Source organism: Chlorocebus sabaeus, chromosome 5 (assembly GCF_047675955.1).
Source record: "Chlorocebus sabaeus isolate Y175 chromosome 5, mChlSab1.0.hap1, whole genome shotgun sequence".
NCBI lineage: Eukaryota > Metazoa > Chordata > Mammalia > Primates > Cercopithecidae > Chlorocebus > Chlorocebus sabaeus.
The window spans coordinates 80801884-80827927 of record NC_132908.1 but is presented as its reverse complement, the minus strand read 5'-3'; the positions used below and the strand labels follow the sequence as shown (position 1 = coordinate 80827927).

Here is a 26044-nt window from a genome sequence, read left to right as displayed (position 1 = left end):
CTGCCGAGCCCACACTGGGCGGGAGCACTGTCCCTCTCCTGGAAGACGCAGGCTCTAGTGGTCCAATGACTTGCCCTGGTCAAACAGCCGGGCAGCCCAGGGAAAGGACTGATGCTGCTCATGCCCTCCCCGCATCCTTCAACACAGGGCTGCCCCGACACCCACAGCACCATCGAGGGCCACGGCAGCTGAAGCTCTGACCAGGGAAGGATGTTCTCTGCCACTCCCCCCGATCCTAGGGGCCCAGAAAGGCAAGGATTTAGAGCCCCAGTCGTGGCCAGAGGACAAAATGCTCACACACCCAAGCAGCCTGCCCTCCTCCCGCCCTTTACAACCCCCGCAACCCATGGCCTCAGTGGCCTCCCCCAGCACACAGGCTGGAAAACAGGAGGAACCAGGAGAGGTCACCTCCCCTCCTAAATCTGCCTCCAGCCCTGTGAACAGGGGCTGGGGTGACAATTCAGTGGCTCAGTGAGAGGATCCAGGTAGGAGCCCAGTGAACACAGGGCTTCCCAAAGGAGGAGGGGCTCTCCCCGCAAACAAAGGGCCCCTGGCCACCCCAAAACACACACACAGCCAACTACACAGTCACCAGAAATACTTGTTTATTCAAGCCCAAATGTGCAGCAGCAGCGTCCCAACCACAGCAGGCTCCTCCTTCCCTCCAGCCCCAGTTTCACCCTGCACAATCCACGTTCTCCCCCACAACCCTCCTCAGACAGGGCACTCCCCCAGCAGGGGTACAGCTTGGCTCCGGGATCTTGGGCCCGCCGAGGCCGGCTTCAGTTTCTGAATTTGCCCACCAGTGGCTTCGAGGGCCAAGCCCCCAGGCCCTGCTGGTCCAGGAGGAGAGAGAGCTGCCGGCGAGCCTCCTGGTAGGGCCCAGCCTAGAGCAGGAGATGAGAGGTGGGGTGAGAAGGTGCCTGCAGGAGGCAGGGACTGCAGGGCTGGAGAGGGACCAGGACTGACGGGGACCGACCTTGGCAGCCTCGTAGGTCTTCAAGGCCAGGAGGTAGGGCTTCCCCACAGCCCTGGCCACCTGGTGAAACGCCCGGAGAAAGGATGCCTTGCAGAGACGGGAGGGAGGCCCCAGGGCAGCACTGGATGAAGAGAGGATGCCACTGAGATAAGAGAGATACAAGCTGGACCAGCAGGCCTGCCACACGCCTCACCCTACCTCCTCTCACACTGTGACGTTGTCACAGGAGTCACAGGACAGGCAGAGGTGTCACCACCACTACGGAGCTAGTAAGGGCTTGAGCCAAGAGGTTGAGCTAAGGGGTTGAGCTGGGGTTAGACCTGAGGTGAGGAAGTTCATGCATGGAGCCCTCCATCACCAGGACCCCTCCTCAGCCCGGCCCCACGGAGCCCTTCTCACTTGGCCTTCACGCGCCCAGTGGCCACATCCACAACCTCGATGCCAGGGTCCCCCAGGCTCCAGTTGAGGCTCAGGCCATGGCAGGTGTCAGGGGTAGGTTCAGAGGGGGCCACTGGGGGCCCTGCAAACAGGTGCAGGGCAGTTCGGACGTAGGGAGGTGGCAGGCATGGTCCCAGGACACTGTCCAGGCAGGGTCGGGTGTGGATGGCCCTGCTCAGAGTCGGAGGGTCGTGGCATGAGTCAGCTATATGTAGGGCAGAAGGGACAGGACAAAGTGAGTGACCTCCCTGCCCTCCCCTCCCACCCTCCAGCCCTCACCACGTGCTCACCCAGGATGAGGCTGGTGCTGTAGAGTGGGGACACCAGGTGGGCCAGCAGGGCACCACCCAGCCCCAGCACGGCCCAGCGTGCCAGCTTGTCACTGGCTGAGAGGCAGCCCACGTGGGTGTCACACAGCGAGGGCGCCACGTAGCACACAGGCTTCAGCTGCCCGAGCACGTGGGCCTGCAGGCGCATGGGCGGGCTGTGCGGGAGGCCGCCTTCTGAGGTCGGGGGCAGGCTGCAGGCCGGGAGGGGACAGACACCAGCATCAGGGCCACTCTTCTGACCCTGGCCCCCACCCAGCAGCCCAACTGAGGGCGCCCCATCCCCCGCCTGCCCCAGGGGCCCTGCATACTAGATGTCACGGGCCGCGCCCTTGGGAGTGTTGCTAATGTAGAGGTGCAGGAAGACGCGGGGCTTGAGGGTGAATGGGGGTCCGGGCCCCGGCTGGGGGGCCAGCACAGACTGCTCCTTGCCCTTGGCGCCCCCCTGTGTGGCCAGCAGAAGCTGCCGGAACAAGAACCTAGGAGTGACAGGTAGAGGGTGGTTGGGGACGACCTTGTCCTGGCAAAGGCTGCTGTCAGGCACCCACCCCACAGTCCCTCACCTCAGCAGGGCCCTGCGGGCGATGACCAGGCCATGGCAGTCATGGAGCTGCTGGCCTGAGAACTCCAGCCAGCCAGCACAGCAGCTGCTGCCGGTGCCCAGGGCCACCAGCTTGTAGATCTCCTTCACGTGGCCCCTGGCACCTGGGATCTCTGTGCAGGGAGGGCAGAGAGGGCCCAGCCTAAGGCAAGAAGCTCGAGGGGGCCCTTCCCAGGGAACCAGGGCTGGGGCTGGGGCAATCCCTACCCCTCTCCAGGATGACTCCAGCCACTGTCCCCTTACAGGCCCAGTATGGCGAGCGCTCGTCCAACAGGAGGTCAAAGCCGGCGCTCACCAAGGCTGCGCAGCGCTGCCCATGGGTCAGGATGCTGTCTGTGCCGGGGCGAGAGAGTGCAGGTAGAAGGGGGCCCACGCCTCTCCCCTCAACACTAGAGCCTGCATCCGCGAGAGCTCACCTACCTACACTCAGTGGGGGTGGTGGAGGCCGGCTGGAGGTCTGGGGGGACTCTGGAAGAGACAAGGAGGATGGGCTGGTGTGGGTGCCAAGGCACACCCTCCATCCCTCAGGAAGCCGAGGAACAGGGGAGAGGAAGTTTTCATCTTCCAGACACAGGACATTCCATGAGCTGCTCTTCTAGCAGTCCCTACCCCCAGTGTCCCCAGAGGACATGAAAGCAGAGACCGGCACCTGTCCCCCGCCCCAGCTCCCTGCAGGTGATGTCCTGATGCCCAGATGGTTCGTGCAGCAACCCACCTCCTGCCCACACGCACAGCCACTTCAGCCTCCCCACAGGACTGCCGGCCTCGGGCGTCTTGTCCCCAGCTGCGGCTCAGCTGCCTGGCCCTCCCTCCATTACCTGAGCTCTCCAGCTGACTCCGAATGTAGCAGAGGGCAGAGAGCGCTGCCTGCTGTTTAGCCTCCGTCTTGCTGTTCGCAGTGCCCGCAGGGCAGACCACCCCATCCAGTTCTGCGCTCACAGAGAAGGGGAAGCAGGGACCTGGGGAAGGAGCAAGGTGAGGAAGGAGCCCCCCGGCCTTCGGCCCTTTGACAGGTACCACCTCTGCCTCCTCCTGACACCTGACACCGAGGACAGCCAGAATAACGAGACCCTGACTGCCCTTCCCTTACTCCACCGGGCTCCATCTCCACCCCATGTCGCGCACACCCTTGAGTGCCTCTGCAGGCTGTGACCCATCGCTGACTCAACCAAGTCCTCACCCAACTCCTCTGCAACAGGGATGTGTGACTCCATTTCACAGATGAGCAGAAAGGGCAGGCAGTTTGCCCAAGTTGTGTCAGGACCCACATCCAGGTCCCCTCTCCAGAGCCCACGCCACCCTGTTCTCAGGAGGAAGCCGCCAAGCACTTCCACCTGCCACACACACATTGATTTTATTTCCTCTCCTCCAGTGGCCCTGTATTTGAACACCTTTTCTATGAAACAGTATCATTTTGGGTGTTACTTATAACACAAGAGAGATAGAAGAAAAATCTGGAACTGGGATCACATGGTCAAAGGTGCAGAGTTATTTAATTTCACAGTACTTGCTGCTAAACTGTTTCTCCCAAGCACTGCCCCTCTGGGGACTTCCCTTTTGGAAGGGAACCCATTTCAGCACTCCTCACTAGCACTGAGATCTGTCTGCTCTAAATGGGCATCACAACCAGCAACCACAGACAGACGTGGAAGGGATGTTGGCCTTAGAAAACCAGCATGTGGCTGCCATCCTAACAGCGCCTGAATCTGGGGAGAACCATCAAAGCATGATTTTCTAAAACCACAAGTGACAATGTTATGGGGACAGGATATCTACAAGATCTCCAAATGCCCCTGGATGACTTATTCAGCACAAAGAAGAAAGTGAAGACGCCTGGTAGATGAAACCCTAGTCAAATCCCCGCAGGTCACACAGCCAGGGGACAAACCAAGATTGCAAACCTCCTGGTGAGATGCGGGGCCAAGGACTCGACATCACTTCAGTAACACATCACCTGAACTCAGTCCTGAGGAAACAAACCCAAGCCGAAGGACATTCACAAAACTACCAGCCCTTACTCTTCAAAGACATCAATATTGTGAAAGACAAAGACAGGAACTGTTTCAGGTAAGAGATTAAAGAGGCATGACAGCTAACTGTAATGTCATACTGGGGTGGGAAAAAATGGCCACGAGGTCATTATTGGGACAACTGGCAAAATTTGAATGTGAATAGAAATTAGAAGATCGTAGTATATCAATGTTAAATTTCCAGGATTTGATAATCGTATTGTAGTTAAATAAGAGATGCCCTTGTTCTTAAGAAATATATATGAGGCTGAGCACAGTGGCTCACTCCTGTAATTCCAGCACTTTAGGGGGCTGAGGACAGGAATTCAAGACCAGCATGGCCAACGTGGTGAAACCCATCTCCACTAAAACACAAAAAAATTAGCTGAGCACGGTGGCACAAGTCTGTAATTCCAGCTACTCAGGAGGCTGAGGCACAAGAATCATTTGAATTCGAAAGGCAAAGGTTGCAGTGAGTTGAGATCTTACCACTGCACTCCAGCCTAGGCAACAGAGCAAGACTCTCTCAAAGGAAAAAAAAAAAAAAAGGGCTGGGTAAGGTGGCTCTAGCCTGTGACCCAACACTTTGGGAGGCCAAGGTGGGTGGATCACTTGAGGTCACGAGTTTGAGACCAGCCTGGCCAACATGGTGAAATCCCATCTCTACCAAAAATACAAAAATAAACTAGCCGGGCTTGGTATGGACACCTAGAATCCCAGCTACTCAGAAGGCTGAGGTAGGAGAATCGCTTGAACCCAGGAGGCAGAGGTTGCAGTGGGATAAGATCGTGCTACTGCACTTCAGCCTGGGCCACAGGAGTGAAACTCCATCTCACAAAAAAAAAAAAAAAAAAAAAAACAAACACACACACACAAACACGTGAATGTATTTACAGGTAAGGAGCATAATGTCTTACAGGGAAGGAGCATAATGTCTGCAATTAACTTTTAAATTAAAACCCTGGGCCAAGTGTGGTGGCTTGCGCCTGTAATCTCAGCACTTTGGAGGCCTAGGCGGGCGGATAGCTTCAGCCCAGGATTTCAAGACCAATCTTGGCAACATGGTAAAACCACATAATGGCTACAAAAAAAAAAAAAAAAAATTAGCCAGGTGTAGTGGAGTCCACCTGTAGTCCCAGCTCCTCTGGAGGCTGAGGCAGGAGTATCACTTGAGCCCAGGAGGCAGAGGCTACAGTGAGGCAAGATTGTTCCACTGCACTCCAGTCTGGACAACAGAGTAAGACCCTGGCTTAAACACACACACACACGCGCGCACGCACACACACAAACACTGAGTCAAGGGGTTTGAGGGGTATGTACTGAAGAAGAGGCAATAATGGTTTACCTCTGTATCATACCCACGGTGTTACATTTACCAAGCTGTGCTTAATAACGTCTTTAAGTCAGGGGAGTGGCTCTCGTTCCGGTATCTCCAATGCCGGCATGGCAACTTAAATTGCATGTTAAGTGGCTCTAAAAACGTATGCAGAAATACCAAGGGGCCTCAGTCTCCCTGGACCTCAGGTGGAGAGAACGTTCACCTGCCGTGACCCTGCCACAGTTGAGCATCTGGTGTGGCTGGTGATCCTTGGAGACCGCTGCTCACAGCAGGGTCCACCCCGAGGTCTCAGGCTCAGGTCAGGTCCTGCTCTGGCGGTGTCTCTGAGCATAGGGACCAAGGTCCACCTTCCTCAGACCCCCTCCCCACGTCCCGGGACCCAGCCCTCCGAGGCTCTGTCCTCTGGCACACCCACGCCCCGGCCCGGCCTCACCTGGTTGCTGGTCCTCCCGGAAGAGCAGGATGATGCCCAGGCTGGCCGCGTACTCCGTGAGCAAGGACACGGCCTGGCTGGCAGGTGGGTCTCTGAGCGGCAGGCTCAGCCCTGCGGGGGGCACAGGGACCCTCGGGGCCCTCCCCATCTGTTCCCCCAAGTTTTCCCACGCCTGGGCTGCCCCCAGTTCCCCAACTCCGGCCCCTGCCCCAGGCCCACTGTCCCTCAACACCGAGACCTGGGGCTGCCCGCCCTCCGCGTGGTCCATCGCGGGCGCGGGCTCCCAGGCACCTTGGGCCTGAGGGGGTAGCGGTCGCCAGGGGCGGGGCTCGGGGCTGATCTGCAACGAGGCAGCCAGGCGGGGTTTCCTGCGGCTGCCGTCGTCAGCGCCTTGAGAAGCCGAAGCCATGGTCGCCAACAAAGATCTGAGGCGCTGGGCCCTATCTCGCGCTGCTCTCACCCTTTCACACGCGCAGGGCGGGTTCCTTCACGTGGGGACCACGTGGACAAAGCATGGTGCGCGCCACCCCTGCCACACCGCTGGCCAATGAGAGCCCTTAGATCTCTGACAGACAGTGCATCCTGCCAATGGGAAAGCTAGTCTCCCAACCGCGGCAGCTTGCGTGCTTATGGCTGAGGCCAACGTCTCACTGCCTGAACGGAAGTTCCGGCAGGTGGGTGAGGGGTTGCTCTAGCAGCTGCTTTTCTAACCGTGGGTGGTCGCGGAGCCTTGAAGGCGGGGGAAGCGGATCTGGGAGCCTCAGGTTCAGTTCCACACTCCGGCTCCTGCCGTAGGCCCCTAGGCACCTCCACATCACAGGCTGCTCAGCTGCTTCACTGGCTGAGCCTGGAGACTTCAACACAGGAATTCCGGGTTCACACTGTCAGCAGGATCATTGGAATCCACGCTATAAAAATTTCACTGCAGGCCTTTCTGAAGTCAAACAGAAGTGCTCTCAAGCCAAGAATTAGCCATTTGATGCAAAATGTAGCCTGGCGTGGTGGCGCACGCCTATAGTCCCAACTACTTAGGAGGCTGAGGCAGAAGAATCACTTGAACCTGGGAGGCAGAGGCTGCAGTGAGCTGAGATTGCGGCACTGCACTCCAGCCTGGGCAACAGAGCAAGACTCCATCTCAAAAAAAAAAATTTTGTTTAATAGCCATTTGACACTCTGCCTTTTTCCCCCCTAAGAAGGGATTTTGAGTTGATTCATAAAAATACCACAAGATAACAATTGTTTAAAGTGAGGAGCTAGAGATCAAGAGAAATAGGAAAACTAAGATGAAGACAGGGATGAAGACAATTTACACGAGGCTTACTGTGATGCAACGCGTATTTGCTTGAAGGAGGCTGCAAGTTTAACTGAGTCTTACAGTAGCCGCTTACTTGGGAAAGCATGACCAGTGTCTGTAAGATTTGTCACAATGCTTGCTGCTGCTGCTGCTGCTGCTGAAGCTGGGCCTGTCAGCTCTCACCAGGATTGTGACAGTGAGGATGCTGGGGCATATAAGGAGCAGGTGGTGGAGTCCTCCCAGAACCTTTGACTTGGGAGGAGCAGGTGTGGTGGGCTGGGTAGTCGGCCTCCTCAACATGTCAAGGATTGACATCAGGAAGAACAATTCCATTTTGTGTGTGTGTGCAGCCCAGAGAGTAGGATGAGGCCCAGGAGAGTGAAGGGACAGCATAGCAGATGTCCAGAAATGGACTGAGGGCTGCACATATCCACAGAGAGACTTCCACAAAGTCATCAAACCCAGTAACACCCCAAACACTCACCAACAGGAGGTTGCGTGAACAAGTAAATGGTGGTATATTCATACAATGGAACATGACTCAGTAATTTAAAAAGGAACCAACAGCTGTGTGCACAACACAGGTGAATCTATTAGGCACAGGGCGCAGAAGAAGCCAGACGCATCCTCTCCATGATTCCACTTATGTAAAGTTCTTGAACTGGCAAAACTAATCTATGGTGATAAGAGTCCGAATAGTGGTTCCTTCTTGACGGAAGTATTGACTGGAAAGTGGCGCCAGGGAATTTTCTTTAAAAAAAATTTTTTTTTTGTAGAGACGGGGGTCTTGCTGTGTTGCCCAGTGTGGTCTTAAACTCCTGGACTTAATCAGCCCTCCCACCTCGGCCTCCCAAAGTGCTGGAATTACAGGCATGAGCCACTGTGCCTGGCTGGAACTTTCTTGAGTGATAGAAATGTACTCTGTCTTGATCTGGGGGGTGTTTATGTGGATTTCTATGTATGTATTAATAAAAACTCAATGAGTTGTACATTTAAGACTTGTGTGCTTTACTGCATGTTAAGTATATGTCAGTTACAAAAACAAATTGATAATGGCTTATTCAGATGAAGGAAGGAAGAAATGGAATTGGCCTCCCAGTGCCAAAGCTGGATAGGTATTTTATAAGGGTAATATAAAATATTAGTGTGGTAGGCAAAATAATGGTTCCCCCAAAGATGCCTACAGCCTAATCCCCAGAACCTATGAGTATATTATTTGGCAAGGGGGCATTAAGGTTGCAGGTGGAAGTAAGGTTGCTAATCAGCTGACTTTAAAATATAGGGCTCATGCCTGTAACCCCAGCACTTTGGGAAGCCGAGGTGGGAGGGTAGCTTGAGCCCAGGAGTTCAAGACCAACCTGGGCAACATGATGAAATCCCATCTCAACAAAAACTACAAAAACAAAAATTAGGCTGGGCGCGGTGGCTCACGCCTGTAACCCCAGCACTTTGGGAAGCTGAGGCAGGTGGATCAAATGGCCAGGAGTTCAAGACCAGCCTGGCCAATATGGTGAAACCCTGTCTCTACTGAAAATAGAAAAATTAGCTGGGTGTGGTGGTGGGCACCTGTCGTCCCAGCTACTCGGGAGGCTGAGGCAGGAGAATCGTTTGAACCTGGAAGACAGAGGTTGCAGTGAACCAAAATCGCACCACTGCAGTCCAGCCTGGATAACAGAGTGAAACTCCGTCTCAAAAAAAAAAAAAAAGTAGCCAGGCATGGTGGCGCGCGCCTGTAATCCCAGCTACTCGAGAGACTGAGGTGGGAAAATCATCTGAGCCTGGGAAGTTGAGGCTGCAGTGAGCCATGATGGTACCACTGCACCCTAGCCTGGGCAATGGAGTGAGACCCTGTCTCAAAAAAATAAATAACATAGGAAGATTATCCTGGATTACCTGGGTGGGCCCACTATAATCACATGGGTCCTTACATGGGAAAGAGGGAGACAGAAGAGTCAAAACCAGAGAGATGGCCTCATGAGAAGAATCCAACTGGCACTGCTGGCTTCGAAGATGGAAATGGGTCATGAGCCAAGGAACACAGGCAGCTTTCCGAAGCCAGAAAAGGCAACACAGTGGACTCTTCCTTAGAACCTCCCAAAAGGAACACAGCGCTGCTGACACTTTTAGTCCAGGTAAAAACTTCCAGAAAAAAAACAATATAGGCCAGGCACGGTGGCTCATCCTGTAATCCCAGCACTTTGGGAGGCCTAGGCAGGCGGATCACTTGAGGTCAGGAGTTCGACCAGCCTGACCAACATGGTGAAACCGCATCTCTACTAAAAATACAAAAATTAGCCGGGCATGGTGGCAGGCCTGTAATCCCAGCCACTCGGGAGGCTGAGGCAGGAGAATTGCTTGAACCCAGGAGGCAGAGGTTGCAGTGAGCCGAGGTCGCGCCTCTGCACTCTAGCCTCCATCTCAAAAAAATAAATAAAGATACAGATGACAGCTGAGAATTTGGGAATTGATTATTTAAAGCAAAGGTTCTCAAAGCATGGCCCCTGGACCAGCATCATCTGGGAACTTGCTAGAAATACAGACTCTTGGGCCACATCCCAGACCTACTGAATCAGCAACTAGGGGGGCAGAGGTAGGGTGGAGCCTAGCAAACTTGTAACAAGTCCCCCAGGTGGTTCTAAGGCTCACTCAAGTTTGAGAACTACTATGTTAGGATAATGGTAAGGTTTATGACTGGACAGTGGTTCTTACAGCATGGGCCCCAGATACACAGTATCAGCATCACCTGTGAACTTAGGCAAATTATCAGGTCCCACCCCAGACTCACCGAATTGGACACTGTGTTTTAACAAGCCCCCCAGGTGCTACTGCTGACGCACACTAGCTTCAGTTTGAGGACCACTGCCTAAAGCTCTCCCTGCATGACCACCCCTGGAAAAGACTCACTCTCAGGAGGTATTTGCCCCCTTATTTGTGAAGCCCGCTTCTTGGGATTTAAGGACAATCAATAGGATACCTACTGACTAATACAGTGTCTGGCTTATAGTAGGTGCTCCGTGAGAGTTCGTTAAATGATTAATTTAATACAACTCTGAGGAAATTGGTGAAGCAGATGTGGGATTCGGACCTAAGGCCACCCGGCCTCCACTATTGGAACTCGAGGGAGCTTTATTTCCGCTGCCCACGCGCCGCCTGCACGCCCGTTCCCTCTCCTCCCGGGAGGGGGCGCGCCAGGACCCTAAGAGGCCTGGCTGGGAGGTGGGACTTCCTGCCTCACCAGCAGGCACTTCCGGTCCAAACCGGAAGACCGTGAGTAGCTGCGGCGGCGCTGACCCATCCTGAGTGCCAAAGCTGGGCTTCTACTTGAGATTTGCCTCGTGGTGTCAGGGTCCGGCAAGCATCACGCCGAGGCCCATTTTCCAGACGACTGCGACGAGACCAGGGTCACGTAAGTGCATGCGCCCCCTCCGCGCGGACTGGGCATGTTCGAGAGGAGTGGACCCGCAGATGTAGGAGGGGAGGGACTCCCCCAATCCCCTGTCCTCGCGGCTGGCTCACGTTTCGCAGTCCCCAGCCTGTCGTTAGTGCGAACCCGACTGAGTCCTGTAGCCTGGGAGGTCTAAAGGGGCCTGGAGAGCCCGCAGCGAGGGCGGGAAGCCGGCCGGGGAAGTCGAGGCTGCCTTGTCAGGCCTTTTGTGGGGTAGTGCGCTCCACCAGCCCTCTCCGCCTGCCTAGGATCGTTTCAGGCTATGCGGTTCCAAGAGAAAATATTTTTGTTTCTATTTTACTTTTGAGATAGAGTCTTGCTCTGTCACCCAGACTGGAGTGCTGTGGCATGATCCCAGCTCACTGCATCCTCTACCTCCCAGATTCAAGCGATTCTCGTGCCCCAGCCTCCTCGGTAGCTGCGATTACAGGTGTGCACCACCACGCCCTGCTAATTTTTGTATTTTTAGTAGAGACAAGGTTTTACTATATTGGCCGGGCTGGTCTCAAACTTCTGGCCTCAGGTGATCCACCCGCCTTGGCCTCTCCAAGTGCGGGGATTACAGGCAGGAGCCACCGCACTCGGCCAGAGGGAAAAGATTTTTGTTTAGCGAGACTCTAATGCTAGCGTTTGCATTTGGGTGCATGCGAGAGCAGTGGTTCAGAGCTCTGCCTCTGAGTCGGATGGGAATCAAGTCTTGGATGTGGCAGCTAACAGCTGTTGAACTAAAGTTCTTGCTGAGCCTTGATTTCCTGAACTCCGTAACAGGGGCTGCAGTAGAAGAGTGCAGCATTTAGCTTGCGCCTGGCAGATAGATGTTGGCGCTTGGTCAGTGAGAGCTGCTGTTATTTTTGCCCCTGTTATTTTTGTTAATTAAAAAGGAGGGATGCTATGGCTGCTCATACTTCTAGAGGACTATATTTACCAAAGCCTTGTGATATAATTTTTTTTTCTCGAGATGGAGTTTCACTCTTGTTGCCCGGGCTGCAGTGCAATGGCGCGATGTTAGCTCACTGCAACCTCCGCGTCCCGGCTTCAAGGAATTCTCCTGCCTCAGCCTCCCTCGTAACTGGGATTACAGGCATGCATCACCACACCTGGCTAATTTTGTATTTTTAGTAGAGACCAGGTTTCTCCATGGTGGTCAGGCCAGTCTCGAACTCCCGACCTCAGGTGATCCACCCGCCTTGGCCTCCCAAAGTGCTAGGATTGCCGGCATGAGCCGCTGCGTCCAGCCCCTTGTGATAGAAATTTATTTTTATTCAACCCATAGTGCATTTTCTGGGAGGCACTGTGCTTGACAGTAGGAAGACAATGCTGAGATGCAGTCCGTGGCTGTGGAGTAACTCGAGCGTCTTCGGGGTGTAGCCTGTAAATGTATGATGAAGTTTCGAGCTGTAAGAGAGGCTGCCCCTTTCCGTCTATCTGACTCCATCTCTATTGCTCTCCACCTCGCTCACTCTGGCTGCCTCGTTTCTGACAGACTTCACTGCTCTAGGATTTTCACAGTTGTTGATCGTTTTGCCTGGAACCCTCTCCCCATTTGTGTATGTGGTTCTCTCCTCCACTGGGTTCAGGCTGTGCTCAAACGCCACCTTCTCAACGAGGCTTTTCCTGGCTGGCTTTGCTGAAACCGTGCCCTCAGCCCATTACCAGATCCCTTCTCCTGGACGGGTGGTTTGCTTTAATACAGTTCTCATTACTGCTTGGCATTGGGCTACATATTTTTTTTTTTAATCTGCTTTTTGTTATCTGCTTCCTCAAAGAGCATATGCTTCCCATCATGCACTTTTCTCTCCGCAGGAACCCTGGCGCCCCTTACCAGCTTCCAGTTTCTCGAGGTGGCCAGTGTGGTGCTTGGTCCTTATTTCCGGGATGGACTTCCCCCGCTCCCTCCGCCCCGCGTTATTTATGACTGGACCCCTTGGTCTGAGCGACATCCCTGACCTCTCTTTCATGTGCAGCTGGCAACATGCGCTGACTGTGCCAGAGACCCAGCCCCAGAACTCAGAGGTGAGGATGGAGGCAGGGGCCCTGGCAGCTCCAGGGGCACCCCTTCCTGGGTCCCCTGTCTCACATTCATACCAGTTGAAAGGCCACAGAGTGGGGTGGCATTCACACAAGTCTGCTGAGACACAGGCTGTGCCACCTCCTCTGGGGTACGTGGGCTACCCTGCCATCCCTAGACAGATGCCCCTACTATGCCGGATGCCATATGAAACCCTGGAAATGCTGCCTGAATCAGTCGGTTGACCCCTTCCTTCCTGGAACGGAGAGCTGAGTTGAGCGAAAATAAACAAGTGAACTTTATCCAATGGATAAGGTGTTTACAAAATGGGCTCAGAGCTTGGAATGAAACCAGAAGGATGCCGAAACAGCGTAGTAGGAATGGGAGAGGGGAGGATAGACCTGCCAGGGTTTCTGGTGCCTCTGGAGGGACACTGGCCCTTTGCTTAGAATCCTCAGCCCCCTAGTTCCCCTTGGAAACACCCTGTCTAGGAATGAAGCCTGGCAGAGGCAAATGGATGAGCAAATAAAAAGACAGAGAGTGGAGTGGGGGCTTGGGGAACGGGTCAGGGATGGCCTCCTTATGAGGGAAGGTCTGACATCAAATTGGGGCTCCTCTAGGAGTCTGGTTTGCTAGATCTGTGTCATTTGAGCTGAAACATCTCAGGCCAGCCCAGCAAAGGGAGGTGGAACTGCCTGCCGGGCTGCCAGAGTGACTGCAAGGTCTCCTGAATGGAAGTGAGGTTATGTGGGATGTGGACCAGCCACTGGTGGCATGAGGGTCTTCCTTCTTTGAGAGCCAGCACAGGCGGAGGTCAGAAACATGAACTCTGGGGTCAGGCTGCCTGGGTTCACATCCCAGCTATTCTCTTTACCAGCTCTGTCATCTGGGGCAGGTGGTAGTGTGACAATGCCAGTCATCCCAACTTCACAGGATTGTTGTGAGGACTGGATGAGTTGATAAAAGATGAATACCTGCGCAGAGCCTGGCCCGGGGAAGGCACTCATCATGATACTGTCATTGTGATTGTCTTCCCTTCAGAACGGGGCACTGCATGTGACCAAGGACCTGCTGTGGGAGCCGGCGACCCCTGGGCCTCTCCCCATGCTGCCTTCCCTCATCGGTGAGGGTCTCATTCCTCCAGGCTCATTCCACACTGCTCCACCTATTCTTCCCGCGGCTCCCACTCCTGACACCTTCCTCTCCCTGCTAAGCCTGTGCTCGCTCAGGGCCCTTGGATGCCTCCAGTTGCCCAGGGCATCTGGCTGCACTCCTGTGCCCTCCCCAGCCCTTTCCATAACCACCTCCTCAGATCCCTGGGACCCTGGCCTGACTGCCCGGGACCTGCTTTTCCGCGGAGGGTACCGGTATCGGAGGCGACCCCGAATTGTGCTGGATGTTACTGAGCAGGTGAGTGGGCCCACGGGGGACAGTGCTGCGTAGCCTGGAGACTATGTTTAGTGACCTGGCCTCCTCCTCTCCCCAGATCAGCCGGTTCCTCTGGGATCATGGAGACGTAGCCTTTGCACCCCTGGGGAAGCTGATGCTGGAGAATTTCAAGCTGGAGGGAGCAGGGGTGAGTGGCCCATGACACCAGGGGTAGGGACTCCCTGCTGTCCTTCAGGGGTGAACTTGAGGGTGTGTGAGCTTGACGAGGCCTTTCCATGCAGAGCCGCACTAAGAAGACGACAGTGGTCAGTGTGAAGAAGCTGCTTCAGGACCTCGGTGGACACCAGCCCTGGGGGCAAGTGGCTAATGAGAAAGGAGGAGATGGATAGACGTAGCTGGTGGTGGGGATATAGGAGGGGCTAGGACACACATCCAGGTTTCTGTCATACCCACTTCCCCCCTCTCCCTGCAGTCTGAGCTGTACTTTCTTATACCAGACTTCCAACTCCAAATCATCTCAGGGGAAAGCAGATTTAAATTTGTGGACTTCAGGCATGGCTGCATCCAAGTGTTCAAATACTATTCGTAGAGCTGCGTCTCTCTTTACTCTGTCGTCCACTTGCCTCTTCCTGCACAGTTCCTAGACAGGCTGTCTGTAGGTGGCAGCAAGATGGCTTATGATCTAAGGAAAGAGCCAATGTCCTTCCTGAGGCACCAGAAGAAAGGAGTTTGGTTGGCTTGGCTTGGGTCTCACACCTGTCTGAACCAGTCGCTGTGGCAAGGGCAATGGAATATTGTTGATGGCCAGGTCTGGGTCACATGATTGCTTCCAGGGCATGGGAACAGGATGGGGTGGTTTCCCAAAGGAAGAAGTTCTAGGTGAATAAGAAATGTGTCCACTGCACTTGGCCTCCTTGGGATGGGACCTGTCCTCCCCTGAGCGCCACTGAGTGATCCACCTGCTGTTCTCTGGTCCCCAGGTGTCCCTGGGCTTACCTCAGCAACCGACAGCGCCGCTTCTCTATCCTTGGGGGCCCCATCCTGGGCACATCAGTGGCGAGCCACTTGGCAGAGCTGCTGCACGAGGAGCTGGTGCTGCGGTGGGAGCAGCTGCTTCTGGATGAGGCCTGCACTGGGGGTGCACTGGCCTGGGTGCCTGGAAGGACACCCCAGTTCGGGCAGCTGGTCTACCCTGCTGGAGGCGCCCTGGACAGGCTGCGTATCCTTTCTTGTGAGACAGGAGATCCCGGCGGGCTCCTGTCTGGTGGAGGAGGTGCTCTTGGCATGGTCCAGGAAAGGGCAGGAATGTGGGGCTTGCAGTGGCCACAGCTCGTGCACTGATCCTTAGTGAGAGGCCCAGATTTCCAAGAGGTTGTTCTGAGCCCAGGCGACAGTCCCCAATTCCTTGGGAATCCTGGACGCATCCAGCTTCAGGGACCTGTCCGGCAGGTGGTGACATGCACTGTCCAGGGAGAAAGTAAGGCCCTTACACATGTTCCTCCCTCACTGGCTGACCCTGCTGCCTGACCCCTGACCCCTGACCCTTTCCATCCCTCCTCAGCTCTGCTGGCCGTCCGCTCTGACTACCACTGTGCCGTGTGGAAGTTCGGTAAACAGTGGCAGCCAACCCTTCTGCAGGCAATGCAGGTGGAGAAGGGGGCCACAGGGATCAGCCTCAGGTGAGGGGGAGTCAGTCTGGTCAGTGAGGAGGGGCTGGGGGCAGGGCGAGCAGCCTGATGGGAATGCGTTTCTGCCCTGTAGCCCTCACCTGCCCGGGGAGCTGGCCATCTGCAGCCGCTCAGGAGCCGTCTGCCTGTGGAGCCCTGAGGATGGGTATTGCCGCTTCCCATGAAACCCCCCACCCTAACACACTGAACTCTGGCCCGTCACTCCCTGTTCAGCATGTCGCGACCCTTGATTGCCTTCCACATCAGCCCGTCCCCCCTGCCCATGGCTTGCCCGTCTCCCCAAGGCTGCAGCAAGTCTACAAGGACCCCGAGACCCTTGTGTTCCGGGACTCCTCTTCCTGGCGTTGGGCAGACTTCACCGCCCACCCTCGGGTGCTAACTGTGGGTGACCGCACTGGAGTGAAGATGGTTGACACTCAGGTATGGGGTGGCGGCAGGAGATCTGCCCTGACTGCGGGAGCAGCCGCAGAGCAGTGAGTCCCAGGCTGGCTGTGGCCTGGGCGAGGATGGTGTCATGGGCCTGGGACTATGGGGAGGGCTGACCCTGTGTTTCTCTTCCAGGGCCCACCGGGCTGTGGTCTGTTGCTTTTTCGTGTGGGGGCAGAGGCTTCGTGCCAGAAAGGGGAACGTGTCCTGCTCACCCAGTACCTGGGGCACTCCAGTTCTGAATGCCTGCCCCCTACGCTCCATCTCGTCTGTACCCAGGTGAGTGGCACACACCGCCGCCCCGCCCCACCTCTGCTCTGTCTCAGATGGGCACTAGAGGCTGCTGCTTACCAGCGGCTCTGCTGGGCCCAGACAACCACCCAGCAAACCAGACTCAACCCTGGATGAATCTGTGGCCCAAACACGCAGTGGATCCCACAGCCGGTGCTAACAGGCAGGTGGGGAAGCTCTCCCAGGGCCTCCCCTTAGTAAGGGCTCCAAGGTACAGCCAGGGGTGGAACGGGGGGAGGAGCAGCCTCGGGGTGGGGCTTCCGTGCAGAGCTGGACAGTTTCTGCTGTGTAGGAGGCAGGGGCTCTGAGGGAGCAGGTCCGTCCTCCCCCCGCCCTCCTGGGGACGTTTGTAGGCATGCCTCGAGCATAGGCTCTGGGCTCAGGAGAGTGTGGGGGTGGCTGCGGGAAGGCCAGGCAGGTTTCTGCTGGCAAGGCTCCCCTACACCTCTTCTGAGCACACCTTTCCCACTTGTTCTGTCTGTCCACCTGGCTGTTGGTCAGAATCGGTGAAGGTGCCACCCACTCGGGAAGCACCTCCTGTTCAGGGCTGGCAGGTGCCGTCTGAGAGGCACTTGGAGGCTGATGGGAGATGCTGCTGCCCCTCAGGGCTCTGTACTTACCCGGAGAGCCACATGGGGCCTGGAGGGCCACTACACAGCTCAGCTCCCAGGTTCGGCCACATCCCCCTTCTTTCTCGGGCCCCAGTTCTCTCTCTACCTAGTGGACGAGCGCCTCCCCCTGGTGCCAATGCTGAAGTGGAACCATGGCCTCCCCTCCCCACTCCTGCTGGCCCGACTGCTGCCTCCGCCCCGGCCCAGCTGCGTGCAGCCCCTGCTCCTTGGAGGCCAGGGTGGGCAACTGCAACTGCTGCACCTGGCCGGTGAGGGTCTAGGCCAGGGTGGGCGGCGTGTGGGAGGTGGGGCAGTCGGGGCCTGGATGGGGCCTCAGCTGTCTGTCCTTCCTCAGGAGAAGGGGCGTCGGTGCCCCGCCTGGCAGGCCCCCCCCAGTCTCTTCCTTCCAGGACCGACTCCCTCCCTGCATTTCCTCTGCTGGAGCCTAAGATCCAGTGGCGGCTGCAGGAGCGCCTGAAAGCACCAACCATAGGTGTGCTGGGGCAGGGGAGAGAGCTTGAGGGGCGCGGTGGAAAACACCCCCTCCCCCCACTAGTCCCTGGAGGTCATTGTCATTCCCGTCACCAGGTCTGGCCGCCGTCGTCCCACCCTTGCTCTCAGCGCCCACACGAGGCCTGGTGCTATTCCAGCTCTCGGCGGCAGGAGATGTCTTCTACCAGCAGCTCCGCCCTCAGACGGACTCTGACCATCACAGAGACTCCGGGCCTCGCAGCGACACCGAATCTGACTGTCGTGCCCCCACTGCTTCCTGGACCTCCCAGGACACTGCCGGCTGCAGCCAGTGGCTGAAGGCCCTGCTAAAAGTGCCCCTGGCTCCTCCTGTGTGGACAGCACCCACCTTCACCCACCGCCAGCTGCTGGGTAGCGTAGAGCTGCGGCGGGAGGAAGAGGAAGGGCAGCGGTCGGACGTGCTCCGCAAGGCCATGGCCCAAGGGCGGCTGCTGCTGCAGAGAGACCTGGGCTCCCTCCCTGCGGCAGAGCCACCCCCTGCACCCGAGTCAGGCCCAGAGGACAAGCTCAGTGAGCGCCTGGGGGAAGCCTGGGCAGGCCGAGGGGCTGCCTGGTGGGAGAGGCAGCAGGGCAGGACCTCAGGGCCCGGGAGACAGCCCAGGCGGCCCAAGCGCCGGACCCAGCTGTCCAGCAGCTTTTCGCTCAGTGGCCATGTGGACCCCTCAGAGGACACCAGCCCCCCTCACAGTCCTGAGTGGCCACCTGCTGATGCTCTGCCCCAGCCCCCCGTGACCCCACCCTCCCAGGAGCTGACTCCGGATGCGTGTGCCCAGGGCGTCCCCGCAGAGCGGCAGCAGATGCTCCGTGACTACATGGCTAAGCTGCCACCCCAAAGGGGCACCCCAGGATGTGCCGCCACACCCCCCTCCTCCCAGGCCTCCAGCGTCTGGACCACCCGCTCCCAGCAGCACACACCCGTCCTCTCTGGCTCTCAGCGCCCCCGGAAGAAGCCTCGAATGGGCTTCTGAGGACACAAGGTGGGCTGCCCTCAAACCCCAGAGAGCCCCTCATCCTTCCTCCGGGACCAGATGTGCCTTCCACAGTTGAAACTTAAGAAGCAGAGCTCGCCGGGTGCCGTGGCTCAAGCCTGTAATCCCAGCACTTTGGGAGGCCGAGTCGGGTGGATCACGAGATCAGGAGATCAAGACCATCCTGGCTAACACGGTGAAACCCCGTCTCTACTAAAAAATACAAAAAATTAGCCAGGCGAGGTGGCGGGCCCCTGTAGTCCCAGCTACTCAGGAGGCTGAGGCAAGAGAATGGCATGAACCCGGGAGGTGGAGCTTGCACTGAGCCGAGATCTGGCCACTGCACTCCAGCCTGGGCAACAGAGCAAGACTCTGTCTCAAAAAAAAAAAAAAAAAAAAACCGGGGCTCGCCACCTTCTGGAGGCCACTGTGATGATGAGCCAAGCAAGCTGGAGCCAAGCTGAAGGGATGGGGCAACAAAATATAATAGTTTCTTCTGTATTTTGTATGTTCGCCTGAAGATCATCCCAAAAGGCAGGTTGGAGGTGCTGGCAGGCCTGTGTTGCTGGGATTCTAGTGTGTGCTGGGAGACAGGGCTCCGCTGCCCCCCAGCTGTGGGGGCCTCAGGCAGGTCTCAGTTCTCGTGTCTTCCTGTCTGGTGAAATGGGGCAGTGGTGCTGGCTCCTCCTTGTGTTTGGTGAGGGTGGAATGAGGCCCCCACAGGGCTGCTGCTGAGGTGGGCATGGCGGCCGTCGGCAGCGGCTGTTTTGGGTTGCTTTGTCAATCTCCGCCACGGTCTGATGTTTTGTACAGGGAGATGCCTTGGATCCAGGTTCAGGGATTAAATAAACTGGTCAGCTGAAGATGAATTGGAATGGTCACATTTTTTAGGCTGGACAGCATCCCGCCACAGTAACTATCTGACACTGAGCTCAGGCACAGAGATGATGGCTGATGTTCCTTCTCCTTCGGGACGTGGGTCTGGCACCTGTGGGCTCTCGATAGTGGCCTCTGAGGAGAGGATCATGGTCATATCATTTTGGGAGAATTCTCCGTTGTACCTCACGGACTCCCCCCTTTCTTTCCTCTCTCCCCTTCTCATTTTGATGTCTAAAGCACCAAGTCCCTTATCCTCTGAGTTTCTCTAGCTGCAGTGGAAGATTCTGCTTTCCTGTGGGGAAAAGGCCCACTGGAGATTTTGCAGGGACCTGGATCTGTCTGGTTTCTGATGACACAGTAAGAGAAAGGTCTTTTTTCATGGTGGCTGGTGAAAGGAATTGCATGTGACTCACACAAACAGGAGATAGCCCAATCATATATTGACTCGTGTGGGTGTTAAAATGTTTATCATGCCTAAGGGAGACATTTGTAATTAAACCATTTATGCTACATTTAACTGGGGGGAACTAGGATGCTTTTGGTGCTGGGAGTGCAGTGAGGTCCCACGTGGGCCGAGCTGGGCTGGGCAACTCCGACACACGTCTCTGAGGGTGTGGTGGCGCTCTCAGTCGGCACTGTGGAAGGAAGGGTGACCTATGCTTTCTCCCTGTCACTGTGACTCCAAGGACAGGGGGGCAGTCTTGGGGTTCAGTCCAGGCCAAATTCAGTGTCCTTGACTGGGCGTGGTGGCTCATACCTGTAATCCCAGCACTTTGGGAGGCCGAGGCAGGCAGATCACCTGAGGTCAGGAGTTCAGGACCAGCCTGGTGAACATGATGAAACCCCGACTGTACTAAAAATACAAAAATTAGTCAGCGTTGTGACGCTGTAATCCTAGCTACTTCAGAGGCGGAGGCAGAGGTTGCAGTGAGCCGAGAGCACATCACTACACTCCAGCCTAGGCCACAGTGCGAGACTGTCTCAAACAAAACAAAAATTATTCAGTGTCCTTCAGGCCTGCCCCCACCTGAGGCTCCCCGGGCTCCAGCTCAGACTGCACTTCTCTTTTCTGTGCTGGTTCCTAGAGTGAAAGAGAAGGCCACTCAGTGTTCCCGGGAAATGCACTCAAACCCTCCCTGCTTCTTGCCTGCAAGTCTGGAGTCAGCCAGGCAGCTGTCTTCAGAAAAAAGCCCGGCCACCGATGCGTGCTGGGTGAGAGTAGAATGGTCCAGGCTCCACACAGCCCCTGATTTGGGGGTGCACCTGAAGGCAGGTGCTGAATGAAAAAACAGCCCAGCTTGCTTGTCCTCAGCACTAACCAGCTGTTCCCCCAAACCACATCTGCCAGGCACATGTGCCAGCCTGCAGCATGAGGGGAGGCCCAGTACATTAAGCATGTTTTTCTGGGTCTTCTGCAGCCAGGCCTCTGGCCGCCTTCCCTGCCTGGTGCCCCTTTGCCTTCCCCACCTTGAAGGCCAGTAGGACTGGCCTGTGATTCACCCAGGCCTGGGTCACTGTGGAGCAGCCACGCTCCCCTGCGGCTGTCACCTCGCTTGCCCCACACTCCCCAGCAGTGGTGTCGGTGGTCCCCTCCAAAAGCCTTGGTCTAGAAAGGCTGAGGCCAGGGATGGTGAGGAGGGGGTGGAAATGCAGGGTCCTTAGGCCCCCGCCCCAGGAGATCTGCATGACCACAGGTGCCTTGTGACCCTCACACACAGCCAGACTTGGCTGCCCAAGAACAGGCTGGCTCGGCAGCTTTCTGGCCCAGGCTGGCTACCAGCAAATGGCAACTTCAGAGCCGTGAACTCAGGAATGGGACCTTCAGAGGATCTGTGTGGTCTGTCCCAGGTGACCCCTCCAGGAACATGAAAGCTTGGGGTAAGGCTGAGTGACTGCCCTGCCCCACCCATCCCAGGCCAGGGAGCCAACACCATCTCCACTGTGCTCTTGGCCCCATGCTGTTACCTGAAGAGGCTGCAAGGAAGTCGCTGTCCCCGTCTCCACTGGAAGTGAGTGGTGCAGCATCTCTTTGGCAGGTGGGGGACATCGGTGGCTGGCCAGGGGGGTCCTCATCGCTGAGCTCCTGGATCAGGGGTCGTGGGGACTCGGTGTCTTGTTTTGGGATTTCCAAGTCCCTCTTAGCTTCTTTTATAAAGATGCCTGTGAAGGGCGCCCGAGCCGCCTTTGAGGTGTCTTTAGAGACTGCAAATATATTTGACAGAGTGTCTGCGGGCAGGTTTTCCAGCACAGGGAGTGACGTGTAGTCCAGTTCAGGGTCACTGTCATCACTCAAGTTCGAGATGACCTCAATCTTCGGAAAACACATATTCTATTCACAGAAGAAAAGATGTGTTTGAAAGTTTCTGTTTTCACAACAGAGTCACTCCACAATGCACCATGCCAGTTCTGCCTTTTCACCCAATGTCACAAACTGTTCTGTTGCCACATCCAAGAAAGGCCCAAGGGAACACAGGACTCTGAAAGTGAGGCCCGGGGGTGGGGTGGCCACTCCCTGGGCACGGCTCATGTCCACGCCCTTCTCTCCAGCCTCTGCTCCCCCAGCCACTGGCTATTCCACACCCTCCTGCTACCCGAGAGGATGCACCCCTGAACCCAGCTCCCCTCACAGACTCTCTAGAATTAGCTCCTTGGACAGCAGCCCCCCGACAATAACTGTCCGTTTTCTTTGCCACCGAGCTCGCGCACAGAGATGTTGGCTGATGCCTCCTTCTCCCTCAGGGCACGGGTCTGGCACATATGGGCTCCTGGTAATCCCAGTCATGGCCTCTGGGCAGAGGGTCACGCCACTCTGAGAGAATTCCCCACCGTGCCTCACAGACTCACCCCTTTCTTTCCTCTCTCCTGTTTTCATTTCTTTCCCTCTATGTGTAGTTATATTCAGACAGACATTCATAGGATGGACATAGAAATACATCTTAACAATAGAAAGTGCTTTCAGGTAACTGCACTGTGCTCAGCTGTTACAAACCAGCAATAGATTCTCAAGGGGTTAATCATAAAATCTTAAAGAATTGAACAAGAACAAATGGCATTTCCTTCAGCAAGGTCAAAATATGGGGCATGTGGGCTGGGTGCAGTGGCTCACACCTGTAACCCCAGCACTTTGGGAGGCTGAGGCAGGTGGATCACTTGAGGTCAGGAGTTCGAGACCGGCCTGGCCAACATGGTGAAATCCCATCTCTACTAAAACTACACAAATTAGCTGGGCGTGGTGGCACATGCCTGTAATCCCAGCTACACGGGAGGCTGAGACAGGAGAACTGCTTGAACCCGGGAGGTGGAGGTTGCAGTGAGCCAGGAACAGGCTGTTGCACTCCAGCCTGGGCAACAGAGCCAGACTCTGCCTGAAAAAAAAAAGAAAAGAAAAGAAAAAGAAAAAAAGAGAATATGGGGGATTCAATGCTTTATGCACAGGGAACATTTTACTTTCAAGTTTTGGAGAGAGACTGTAAACAACCAGAATGAAGGTGGAATTAAGCTGACTGTGGGAAAATGGACTAATGACCTTAACCTGGTCTTCCAGAGATTTGCCTGTTTCATCGTCATCTTCCAAGTCAGGTAGGTCCTGAAAGAGCAAGTGAGCCGCACATCACCAGGGAGGCACATGCGCTGTCAATGTTCTGATAGGCATGATAAAGGCAAACACGCAGTCAACCCAGCCTTAGTTACAGTTCCTCAAATCACTCGGGTGACTCCCCTGCCTGTTCCCCACCCAAAGACACTCTAGGCACACACAAAGCAAGCGTTGCCACTTCAGGTGTCTGGATCCAATAAAAGAAAGGGAACTTGCAAGGTGTGACATATTTAAAGAATTTCCACATCTTTTTTCTGTTTCTTTATTAAGAGAGACAGTCCGTTCATCTTGGGGGAAATAATGGGACCCAAACCAAATGCACCTCTGTACAAACTAGTCCAAAAATTCTATGTGGTATAAAAGTAATATATTTTGTGTCCCCCCAAAACTGGTAGGACTTGTTTGTATTGTGGGTGTGTGTTTGGTGTCTTTGTCCATAAAAACCAGTGCGTGGTTGGATGCATGAACTGGAGCCACGCTGCCTGGGTTGTTACTCCCCCACCACCATTTTCTAGCTGTGTGGCTTTGGGCAAGTTGCCTAACCTCTCTGTTTCTCATTTTCCTCATCTGGGAAATTGGGATGATAATAGTATGTACCGCTTAGAGTTGTAGGAAGGGTTACATCAATCAATACAAGTCGTGCTTAGAATGGTGTCACGCATATAAGAAGAAACCAACTAATATTAGCTATTAGTGTTGTAGTTATCTATATGGTCAGTTCTCAAATGTGAGAGATAAATTGCCCAATTATGTTTCTTGTTTCTTTCTTTTTCTTTTTTTTTCTTTTTTCTTTTTTTTTTTTTTTTTGGAGACAGAGTCTCGCTCTGTCGCCTAGGCTGGAGTGCAGTGGTGAGATCTTGGATCACTGCAACCTCCACCTCCTGGGTTCAAGCAGTTCTCCTGCCTCAGCGTCCGAAGTAGCTGGGATTACAGGCACCTGCCACCATGCCCAGCTAATTTTTCTTTTTTTTGTATTTTTAGTAGAGATGGGGTTGCACCATGTTGGCCAGGCTGACTCCTGACTTCATGTGATCCACCCACCTCGGCCTCCCAAAGTGCTGGGATTACAGGTGTGAGCCACCACACCTGGCCTTTGTTTCTTTTTTTACATAGCTCCAGAAAACTAGAAACCCACTATGAATTCTGACCATGATCACTTTAACTCTTACTGGGCCATGTGAAGTTCTCAAGTTTGGACATTAGAAACACCAGTTTAGGAGAAGTTTAACAAAGAAGTGGGGAGGGGGCCACCTCTCCAAGGTATGAGGTCAGAGGTGCCCAGAAATGCCTCTCCTATTCCTGCCCCATCAAAGGACAGTTCTTGGGGGGTTGTGACACAATGTGTGCATTCCCATGGTACTGTTCTTGTGGGCCTAAGCATTTGGGACTGTCATCAAAATGGGAAGAGCTTCAGGGAAGAGTGACAGGCAAGGCTGCGATCAAACATTCACTCAAGGGAATGGGACACTGAACCGTCACACCTCCATGAGTCAGAAGGCCAGTGAGAGCCTGAGCTACCTGCCGGGTGGTGTCCAAGGAGGAGGAAAAAGATAAAATGTATAATGATATAATGTAACTCTGATGATACAATGTAACTCTCACCACCAATTTGGATAAGGCAACTAGTCAGAACTGCTTAGCAAGGTAGCTTCTTTAGCAAAAATGAATTGAGTTTGGTAGACATGGTTCAAGGGTAGTGATTTGGGCCCAGGCTCCCCAAACTTGCGCATGCATGTGCACGAATCACCCAGGGCAGTGCATTAAAGCTGGATTCTGATCAGTGGGCCTGGGGTGAGGCCTGGGAGTCTGAATTTCTAACCAGCGCCCCAGCAATGCCAGGCCTGCCGGCCCAAGGACCACACTTGGGGTATCAAGGGTCTCCAGAGTTTGCATTTGATCACCTATTTTACTAACAGTAAAACTGATACTTATCTCCAAGATTAAATACTGCACGTACATCGATGCAGAATGTCTCCTTTGTCTCCAGTCTAACGGTTTCTAAATCTTCCATTCTCGTCCCACCAGGTTCTGTAACGAATCCACCCTCAGCGGCCACAGCCTGGGGAGTCCGCTCTAAAGAGCAACAACAAGTCTTGGAGTTAGTTTGACACACAGCGGGCAGATGGATAAGCCCACAGTGAAGAAGGGCTCCCAAGGTCTGGGCTCAGTGGCTCACGCCTGTAATCCCAGCACTTTGGGAGGCCAAGGTGGGCAGATCCCAAGGTCAGAAGTTCAAGTCCAGCCTGGCCAACATAGTGAAACCCCTGTCTCTATTAAAAATGCAAAAATTAGCTGGGTGTGGTGGCGGGCGCCTGTAGTCCCAGCTACTCGGGAGGCTGAGGCAGGAGAATCGCTTGAACCCAGGAGGTAGAGGTTGCAATGAGCCGATACCACATCATTGCACTCCAGCCCGGGTGACAGAGTGAGACTCCATCTCGAAAAAAAAAAAAAAAAAAGACAAAAACCCTCTTCAGGGCCCAAAGGCCAGCCTCCATGACAGAGGCTGCAGCTCACGACAGGCTTCCGTCTGCTGGGAAAAGAATGGAACAGCTCCCGCTTTCTATAACCTGGAGGCGAATCCCATGAGATGAAGAGCACCATCCAGGAGTCAAAGCAGCAGCCACAGGAATCTTGGAAACAGCAGCCGCTGTGGGGCGACAAGTGATGCCAGCAGAGGCGACTCGCTCAGAGACGGAGGGGCAGGCTGCACAGCCCCCCGCTGGCCTGTCCCTCAGCCAGGCACACGCCCCTCCTGCTGCACAAGGGTCAGGGCTTGTGCAATTTCATAACTGCA

General features: G+C 55.1%; 3 protein-coding genes across 11 annotated transcripts in view; 1 reads left to right on the top strand and 2 right to left on the bottom strand.

Moving 5' to 3' along the window:
• Positions 1 to 473: 473 nt before the first annotated feature.
• ADAD2 (adenosine deaminase domain containing 2) lies at positions 474 to 6698 on the bottom strand. 2 transcript variants are annotated; one of them, XM_073015607.1, is made up of 10 exons: positions 6126 to 6698; positions 3163 to 3303; positions 2765 to 2812; positions 2552 to 2677; positions 2307 to 2457; positions 2055 to 2222; positions 1708 to 1937; positions 1379 to 1622; positions 980 to 1121; positions 474 to 887 (listed from the first exon to the last, which is right to left on the bottom strand). In XM_073015607.1, the coding sequence occupies exons 1-10, from the start codon at positions 6532 to 6534 to the stop codon at positions 783 to 785; spliced, it is 1764 nt and encodes a 587-aa protein (XP_072871708.1). In that variant the 5' UTR covers positions 6535 to 6698; the 3' UTR covers positions 474 to 782. The 2 variants fall into 2 exon arrangements, with proteins under 2 accessions (XP_072871708.1, XP_007992408.2); XM_007994217.3 differs by having other exon boundaries at positions 980 to 1100.
• Positions 6699 to 10680: 3982 nt separating this feature from the next.
• Positions 10681 to 19645, top strand: TAF1C (TATA-box binding protein associated factor, RNA polymerase I subunit C). 8 transcript variants are annotated; one of them, XM_007994215.3, is made up of 16 exons: positions 10681 to 10825; positions 12138 to 12261; positions 12668 to 12877; positions 13914 to 13995; positions 14185 to 14282; positions 14359 to 14448; positions 14543 to 14616; positions 15242 to 15480; positions 15622 to 15738; positions 15823 to 15940; positions 16023 to 16094; positions 16234 to 16369; positions 16511 to 16654; positions 17372 to 17546; positions 17636 to 17770; positions 17866 to 19645. In XM_007994215.3, the coding sequence occupies exons 2-16, from the start codon at positions 12244 to 12246 to the stop codon at positions 18774 to 18776; spliced, it is 2619 nt and encodes an 872-aa protein (XP_007992406.3). In that variant the 5' UTR covers positions 10681 to 10825; positions 12138 to 12243; the 3' UTR covers positions 18777 to 19645. The 8 variants fall into 8 exon arrangements, with proteins under 8 accessions (XP_007992406.3, XP_007992405.3, XP_072871707.1 ...); XM_007994214.3 differs by having other exon boundaries at positions 17633 to 17770; XM_073015606.1 differs by adding an exon at positions 11197 to 11294 and having other exon boundaries at positions 13914 to 14282; positions 17633 to 17770.
• Positions 19646 to 20071: 426 nt separating this feature from the next.
• The window catches only part of DNAAF1 (dynein axonemal assembly factor 1), a 32573-nt gene continuing 26600 nt past the window's right edge, over positions 20072 to 26044 (bottom strand). Inside the window, 5 exon segments of the mRNA XM_007994210.3 lie at positions 20072 to 20228; positions 20230 to 20290; positions 21621 to 21984; positions 23188 to 23241; positions 25208 to 25323. Of these exon segments, the coding sequence (XP_007992401.3) occupies positions 20183 to 20228; positions 20230 to 20290; positions 21621 to 21984; positions 23188 to 23241; positions 25208 to 25323 (641 nt within the window). The 3' untranslated portion in view covers positions 20072 to 20182.